The 9,229-nt window shown below is 41.5% G+C and overlaps 1 protein-coding gene across 2 annotated transcripts in view; it reads left to right on the top strand.

Annotated features, from left to right (window-relative positions):
* The first annotated feature begins 5,180 nt into the window (after positions 1 to 5,180).
* piezo2b (piezo-type mechanosensitive ion channel component 2b) overlaps positions 5,181 to 9,229 on the top strand; it is a 143,310-nt gene continuing 139,261 nt past the window's right edge. For both annotated transcript variants that reach the window (XM_084057136.1, XM_084057135.1), the window contains exon 1: positions 5,181 to 6,236. In XM_084057136.1, coding sequence (XP_083913262.1) covers positions 6,173 to 6,236 — 64 coding nt within the window. In that variant the 5' untranslated portion in view covers positions 5,181 to 6,172. The remainder of the gene's footprint in view (positions 6,237 to 9,229) is intronic.

Genomic DNA, 9,229 nt, shown 5'->3' with positions numbered 1-9,229 from the left:
CTAGCGAAACACATGACACATGTGATTGGCTAGCGAAACACATGACACATGTGAAGCCCTATATAGGACTATGGCACTTAAAAAAAACACTTTCATGTTTTTTTTTAAGTGAATCACTTCCATCACTGTGATGACCACTGTGACCACACCGCCCACTTCACACTGGGTGTGATTTTCTTTATTTCAAGGACCCCCAGTTTGACATGCATTAGGCTATGGACTCCCATTTAATGGCATTTATATCCCTGGGACCCCAATTTATATTGTAAAATCAATGTTAGATTTAACTCTGAGAGTGTACAAATGGAACCAAATGGACCCGGTCCATTTGGTTCCATTTGTACACTCTCAGAGTTACAGACCCATAAGGGTCCATTTAGTTCCTACCCATCGTTTAGCTGGGGACCCCCTGGAACCCCCTCAAGTACCCCTGGGGGTCCCCGGACCCCACTTTAAGAACCAATGACTTAAACAGTCTGAAGGCTTGAGATGGATATATGGACATCAGAGAGTAGTTTTTACCCAGGTGCCATCAGAAAACTGAACTCTGATAAATAGGCCGTGCAATATGTGCAATGATATACTGTGCATTACTATGGGGCTGTGCAATAATATAAATATTTGGTGCGATACATCCTGATGATATTGATGAACTGTACTGATGCACTGCTGCATGAATACAGCATTATGTGAAATACTACACTGATGCATGATAGTGCAAGATACACATTTTATTTGCTATATTTTGATATTCGTAGTTGTCTTATTCATTTATCATTGCTGGTGTCTTTCTATATTGTATGTACCACTGAGAGGTTGCATCAATTTCATTGAACATTGTGCAAATTGTTTGTGCAGTGGCATTAAAAAGCATTCTATTCTATTCTATTCTAGTATAAGACTGGCTTCAAGACTATTTGGCCATTAAGTGTCCCAACATGTTACTGCAGAGGCAGGGGTCTAAACTATCAAGGTCATGAACGCAACTCCTGTAATCTTTAAAGGGTTTCTGATCATGTGTTTCTTTGAACAGACTGGTTGTTTTTGTTTAGACTTGTATACCTCAGATTCTGATTACATTTTATTATCACATCACAGGTTTACAGATGTAAAAATTGGGTGAAATTCTTTGTCATACAAGCTCCCAACATTTGCAGTTTAAAAAAAGGGGTAAAGAGTAGAGTAAGAAAACAAGGAAAATGAGTCAAATATTACTAATATAATAATAGCAATGTCAAATACATACATAAGGTGCATGGTTAAAAATACATAAAACATTTGCAATAAAGTAGTAATAAAATTGTATAAAAGCAGCAGATGTACAGTTTTCCTACTTGAAATCATTTAAAAAAAATTAGGGCACATTTCGAAGCCAATAGGTTGCTAAAACTATGAATCAATTTGATTATTTTTTTTGTTTACCCAGGGTAGTAGCTGAGCACAAGTGCTCATTTTCAGCAACGCCCTGCACATAGAAACACACAGACAGACAGACACATTAAAACCTGGGAGCTGACTAGTACAACCACAGTCTCATACTGTTGGCCACTACGCAGCTCCACTGGAGCAGTTGGGGTTCAGTGCCTTGCTCAAGGGCACTTCAGTGGTGTTGGGGAAGTGGTGAACATTCACTTCCCCACCCAGATTTTTCATGCCGGTCCGGGGTTTCGAACCGGCAACCTTCCGGCAACGAGGGCGCACCTCTAACCTTTAGGCCACCACTGCCCTTATTTGTCTGGAGGTTTAAAAGCATAACAATGGGATATTTAAGGATGTTTCCTGTCACTCATATCATAAACGTGATATGCATATTGGGGGCGAAAAGATCCAGGAGGGAACTGGTCCAACCATTAAGCACATACGGAGTAGGCCTACTTAGAACAGTTTGGTCCATTTGGTCCAAGAACTTATCGATAACGCCCTCTCAAGGAATTGATGAATAATGGATCAAAGACAAGTGGTTGCTTAAGATACCCATTTATCCAAAGGATTAGACCATCAGGTCTGAACTTCAAACGGCAGAAATAAAATCAAAGTCTGTCCGAATGATCAGCCTATTGATTAGCTGGCTGCCAGTCCGGCACCATGGCGACTTCTATGGCCAGCCACGGCTGTCATAGATCCACAACATCATAGCCTTGTCTGGGCTTTCCAGGGAAAAATTATGCTCTGAGCCAACAGTTGGCAGTAAATACGCTGCTAATTTCTATTTTTCCCCCTGTGCGGCATCCTAGATGTTTGTTTTCTTTATTTTTATAAACCGTGTCCGTTTCAGTGATTAGGCCAAGCGGTGACTCATGGTGTGTAAGATGGGTGTAAGAGCTGTACACTACAGTACATTTCCATGTCTAGGTGCACAGAGGAGCATTTGGCACAGACAGCAAGACTCTGCACACCACCTTGCTGTCCTCCCTACGCTAGCCTAATGGACTTCAGAGGAGACCTCTGAGGGTTTATCATTTCCTTGTCAATAAAGTCATTAAAAAATCAAAGCAGGCAAATAATTCATCATCGATTGTTTCTTATATTTTATGTCTATGTTAATGCTGCATTAGAGAATGTGGTCATCACCAATGCTCTCTATACTGTATACAAACAAATAAACATGATGTCAGCAGTCGATCGTAATTCTATAGTCATAAATAGGCTTAATCATAAATGCAGCTTATTGTTTGGAACTGACTGAAATAATGATAATGAATTAAACCATGTAGCCGTGAGGAGAATGTTGTTGAAGGCTATATCTTGCTGTATTATGCCTGTTGAATCATACTGTAGTCTATGTTGTATTTGTGTACATTCAATGTACAGAGGTTGATCCATTTTCAGATCAGAAATACTTTAAAGCATTTTGCAGCTGGCACAATACTTAGATTGTTGTGTGAACCTTTTTTTTTAGGTTTGTTTTGAACTAAAACCTCATCTCTTCAAGAAGTCCTCCTCAGAGTAAAACTTTATTGTCACATCAAGTAACATGGGTGAAATTCTTAACTGTGCTGGGCCTGGCCCATCAGTGCCGTTACAAGATAGAGATAGAGAATTAGAGCATATAGAAGTAGAATAAAGTGCTTAAAAAAGTGGGTAATGTGCAAATTAAGAGTAATTAAATGTATATAAAGGAGAGTCCCATTTAAAACACAGGTCAGATCAGTCTGTGCATTAAAACACAGTTCAGTTCAGTCTGTGTATAGTGGCAATTGCTGCTAGATAGAAACTGTTCAGGAGTCTGGTGGTATATTGCTCCTGATGCTCCTGTATCGTTTGCCTGGTCGTGGATGTAGCAGTGGTTTGACCAGACCATGGCTGAGGTGGTAAATGTCCCTGATGAATACTTTCAGCCTTATACACACATTGTTTCTCGTGTATATCCTGGAGGGAGAAGCTCATCCCCCACAGTTGCCAAACCAGGCATCCTCACTTCCATATTAGCAGCCACAATACATTTCTAGATACAGGTTATATATGGAACTAGTAGAAATATAACTTGTAACCCTGAAGTACTACCTCTGAACTACAGAGAATAAACCTGTAATCCTGGCAGTGTTGTGCCATTCTCTTATGGACCATGTTGTTTACCGGTGTTACTAGTTATTTCGTTTGCATGTAGCCTTGGCAACCAACGGTTCCCAAGAATGGTGGCCCATACTGCAGCTCCTATTTATGTAGTGTGTATAGGTCAGGAGCCTATCTGCTGTTTCCTTAGCATGAGGCAGCTTGATGTACAAGTACACCACCTGGACATGATGCTAGTAGTGGATGTCACTTACCCCCAATCCAGCCCTTGATGCTGAGTGCCAAACAGGGTGCACAGGGAGGCATTGGGTACCAGTATTATGGTCTTTAGTCTCAGGGCAGACACTCTAACCACAAGGCCACTGAGCTGGTCTTTGTGTGTACTGTAAGACAGGGGTCTTCAACGTTTTCAGCCCAAGGACCCCCAAGCTGAGAGAGAGCTGAAGCAGGGACCCCCTCTATATTGTATACAATTGTGTTTTAGATTCAACCTTTTAAACGTTTACGTTTACTGTTATTTTTTCCCTCTACACCTATACCTCTTTGCCAAAAATAGAGATGCTAGGGTTAAAGTGGTTAAGGGAAAAAAAAATCATATCACCCAAAGATTTGGCGGACCCCCTGTAGTAACTCTGAGGACCCCCTAGGGGTCCCGGACCCCCTGTTGAAGACCCCTGCTGTTACTACTGTACTGTATGTATACGGTATGTACACCTTCAGCATGTAAAATAATCAATATTTACTTATTTATCTACTTACACTATACCAGCCTCGACAGTCTATGGTACATTGTACTGTATATTGATAAAATAGCTAGTGTACATTGTAGATATTGTATAGTATACTGTACATTGTGCCTCCATTCTACAGCATTCTATTTCTAAGTTACTTATATTTATTTATTGATAAATAGTTGAAATGTTTCAAGACCACTGTTGCTTCAGTGTAAAGCATAGGCAATACAACAATTATGATATTGAGGTATACAGTACAATCCTCAGTGTTCATTTATTTGTGACTATTAGAGTGTACAAATGTCGGGTCCAGTTGGTTAAACAGTACACTCTCAGAGTTAAATGAACTGAGGATTTTACTGTGTAAAAGCAAATCTTGATTCACTGGAGTGTTGTGCCGCTTTGACACCAGTAGGCGTCGCTGTATCACTCCCATAAGAGTGTTGTAGTACTAGTGAAAAGTGGAAAGTGACTCAGTGACTACACAAAACCAGTTGTTCAGCCTACTTGGCTGTTAACGGTGACAGCCAAGTCCTCTTGTCCTCATCATCTTAATTATTAGATTAAATAACTTGTTTTATTCTACTTGATTTACATTTTAGTCCGTTATTGACAATATTATTTCATATTATTTATTATGTTTTTATTTATGTATTTATTTATTAATTATTATTATTATTTTGTCCCTTTTTATTTTGATGTTATAGCCTATTCAGTTAAAAAATAACAACACCAGAACATTAAAAATAAAAACAACTTTTTCCCCTGCGCCCAGCATTGCAATTAATTACCAAAGGGGCTGGACCACTCGGACCAACAATTGGAGGCGCGTGATTGGCTGTTTCTACACGTCAATCAACCAGGGCGGTCCTCTACAGTTGTGTGTTGGCCAGAAGTCAGAAAGTCACATTTCATCGATGCGTCAAAGAGCAGCAGGAGCACCGGAGGGAGAGAGACACCGACACATAGGGAGAGAGAGTGAGAGAGAGTGAGAGAGAGAGCCTGCTGTTGTCTTGTTAAACTACAAGGTAATAGTCTCTTCAGTTTTGGGGGGGTCTTTGTTTACAAATCTCCTTCTGTTGGAAAAGGTGGACCAAATGGACTAGAGAAGTTGCCAGCTGCTTTTTCCTTAATTATTTAAATCCCTGTTCTGTTCCTAACAGACACACCTGATCCACTTAACGCTGTGTGCACTTGTAGCCTGCACTCCGTCAACATGCCGTGAATATGTTGTCATATGTTTTATCTTTTATACGGAATTAATTAAGAACTTCTTAAGAGATAATGTTGTTTGTGACAGTGCAAACCGGTATTAAGGCAAATAATGGCGTGGGAGAACGTGGCACGCGCACAGTTTGTCAGAGTGGAATAGTTTCCATGATAATAATGACAATGAAGCCGTCGGGAGGAGGACATCTGGACTGATGTGGTGGCCGTGTGGAAGACACCTGTTTGATGCCAACTGCTGGCTGGGATCATCTGACAGAGGAGCGCAGGACAGTGGGACACACAGCAGGACTGGACACTAGTCCCCTCATCCCTGACTGTGGACCAGGACAGGAGGACAGTCCTCTCATCCTTTACAGTGGACCAGGACAGGACAGTCCCCTCATCCTAGACCGGGGACCAGGACAGGACAGTCCTCTCATCCTTTACCCTGGACCAGGACAGGACAGTCCTCTCATCCTTTACCGTGGACCAGGACAGGACAGTCCCCTCATCCTAGACCGTGGACCAGGACAGGAGGACAGTCCCCTCATCCTTTACAGTGGACCAGGACAGGACAGTCCTCGCGTCCTTGACGTTGACCGTGGACCAGGACAGGACAGGACAGTCCCCTCAGTCCCCTCATCCTTGACCGTGGACCAGGACAGAGCAGTCCCCTTCATCCTTCCACCTGGGTTCGGTCCAGCTGTCCTAAAGCGATGGCTTCTGAGGTGATGTGTGGACTGATCTTCAGATTACTTCTTCCACTATGTCTCGCTGCAGGTGAGTTTTGGGATCCACAATTTGATGCTTTGAAAATGTAAGGAACCCACAGAATAAAGAAGAATAAAGCTGAATATGTACCCTGTTGAGTAACTCTATGGTTGAGATATAGGACTAATTTTGGAAATATAATATGCTCTATTAAAGCAAGCAATTTAGACTGTAAACAGTGCAGTAGTTCATTATATATTGCTGTGATAAATTGCCTATAATGAACTGCCACTTGAACATAGTATTGATATTCTTTTATTCGATTGTATTAAAGGAAAATGCAGTGCAAGACAAAGCACCATGAAAGCTTAAATGTCAAGAGTCACAGAATCTCGTAATTGCACTTTCCATAGATGGCGTGCCATCTCAGACCACATTAATGTATGCAAATTGATAGACTGGCCAGTGGCCAGTAAAAGATGTTATAATATAAAATACATCTTTCTTCTTTCAATAAGTATTCAAAAACAAAACAAAATGATAGCTTAACTTATACATTGCATGTGCTAAAGCCTGTTGTAAAGTTTACAACATGTTAATATGCATGCTGTAGTATCTTTTACAGCTTATTCAACTCATTTTAAAGTCTGTTCTGTTTTATTAGACAATTTGTTGAATTGCAGAAGTGGCTGACAAAAGTAAACATACTACACTGTATTTATTTAGTGTGTCACCTGATCATATTTTATTATATATTATAGTTATTTGTTATTTGATAACTTATTTTGTTAAAATAAGTGTTAAATAGCTCTATATTCTCATAGTAATCATTGCTATAGTGTGTTTGTTCAGTAACAGGGGTCTCCCTGTCTCTTCAGCTCTTTAGTAAACAGAAAATGCATTTTCAGTTCAGGATACCAATTTTTGGCGAAGGCTCACCCCAGACTATAAAACATTTTAACTACTTTAACCCCAATGGTCCATTGGGGTTCAAGTGGTTAAAATGTTTTGTGGCAATGTGATGTGTCTTCTACATTTTGCTGAGTGTTCTTTAATACCAGCAGTGGACCCTTTGGCTTCAGTTAGATAGTGAACTCACCCAGCAGCTGCTGAACTGTTGAGTGGACTTTTAAGTTTACTATTTCATTCTGCTTTCATTTATATTTGTTCATAGCACCCTGCAAATGTGTTAGGTGAATGTTCTTTAAATGTCCTCCAAGCATTTTTACTCCTTGGTTATATGGCTTGAACATTTGATAGATATTGACTTGAGTGTTGCACACATCAGAATCAGAAGTGTTCATTTAACTGAGAGAATACAAATTGACACTTACTGGTCCAGTTTGGCCATCTCAGAGTTACATTAATTTGACTGTGCAGTGTGCTGCCTGGATTAGCCACTTTGACAGTTAAATTCAAGCGGTCTCTGCAGTGCTGATCTCACCACTTTAGTAAGAAATAAAAATAAAATCATGAGAATCCTGAGTCTGACCCGGGATTCCACATTGGGAACAGCGTGTCTCCAGTGTGAATCTCGGAAATTCATGTGGCCACAGGCTGGCCACATGAGGTCATATGAAGCCACGTGAGTCATAGACTCCATATGAGTCCATGTAGCATGTACTATCTATGATTTTAAATCCGGGCAAGATCTCAGCGTGATACGAGCCCCATTCACTTCCATTATGAAATGACAACGTGTTTACTAGTCAAAAAACACACCATTGTGGAAGGTTAGGGATTTTTATTTGAAAATGATGATTGGAGGATGGGGAGAGGGGACGTAGGCTCCAGGGAGGGTCGCTGACCCTGGAGTCTTTCGGGAAGAGGACGTTTGCATCGCCGGCACGGTTATCGTGGATGGTGACCCCCTGAGAGAGAGAGAGAGAGAGAGAGAGAGAGGGGGAGAGGGGGAGAGGTAAGGGAAGCAGCTGTGGAGGTGAAAGGGGTGGTGCTGGGATGCGAAAAGCATAGAGGCTGTTTGGGCATGGTATGAATAGTGCTAAGTAGATTGGTGTGTAGGTCGGAGTAAAGGTGTGTATCTCCGCCTCCTGAACATCTGTTGTCCCAACTCCATACAAAATGCTGGATGTACTTAGTTAGCCTACTGGCTGGCACCGTAATACTCCATAATGCACCGTAAAACACCAGAAAATGCTATGGATTCTGGTAAACTAAGATAGTGGTTCTCAAATTGTGGTCCGGGCCCCTGGGCTCCTTTAGGGGGTTCCAGGGGGACCCCAGCACATTGTAGGTCTGCTATTTTCAAAAAAATATTGGAAAAAAATGGACAAATTTGGAATATTTTTTAACACACATTTTTCATGGGTGTCTCTGGCACGAAATATTTTCTGATGGGGGGGTCCACGGCCAAACACACATATTAATTTGGTGGCGTCCTTGACATGAAACAGTTTGAGAACCACACTGACCCTAAGAGTTGTGTCACACCTCAATCGCAATCTCGATCATCTCAGAGAGGTTTACCGTGGGTATAAAGCTGTCATTCGGCGGTGAACCACAATTGAAAAGGATTAGCGTACAACCACTAATGAGCTTTCACCGTGGCGGTGTGGTGTCTATATACGACCAGCGTGAGACAGTGGGCTGACTTATGTGGAGACGAGAGCAGAGTACTTTGAAAAGCTAACAGCATCCAGGGTGCTTTCTAAAGATAAGCCCCATAATGCATCGCTTGAAAGTCAGACTCCTCCTTTACATTTCCAAAAGGCAATTGTTGTGAGGCCACGCGTCGTCTCCATTAATTCGTGGAAAAGTCGTTTTAAACGGTATGAATTAATAATGCGGGTTGTGAGGGTGGGGGGGGGCGGGGGCTGGAGGAGGGAATGGCCTTCCTGTTATCGTAAACATACCTTTAATATTTTATGTTTTTTCAAAGTGCAAATGAGCACAAGTCATTCATTGGAAGAGTGTGCAGGAGGAGCCGACGGGACGAGGGAGGGAGTCGGAGGGAGAAGGAGAATGATGCACAGTCAGATCATCAGTGTTTATTCATCCATTTGTATCTCTGAGAGTGTACATATGTAACCAAATGGAACATT

Source organism: Gymnoscopelus microlampas, assembly GCF_963454915.1.
Source record: "Gymnoscopelus microlampas genome assembly, chromosome: 5".
NCBI classification, from domain to species: Eukaryota; Metazoa; Chordata; class Actinopteri; order Myctophiformes; family Myctophidae; genus Gymnoscopelus; species Gymnoscopelus microlampas.
Note: the sequence above shows the minus strand (reverse complement) of the source record. Positions and strands in the feature narration are given on the sequence as shown.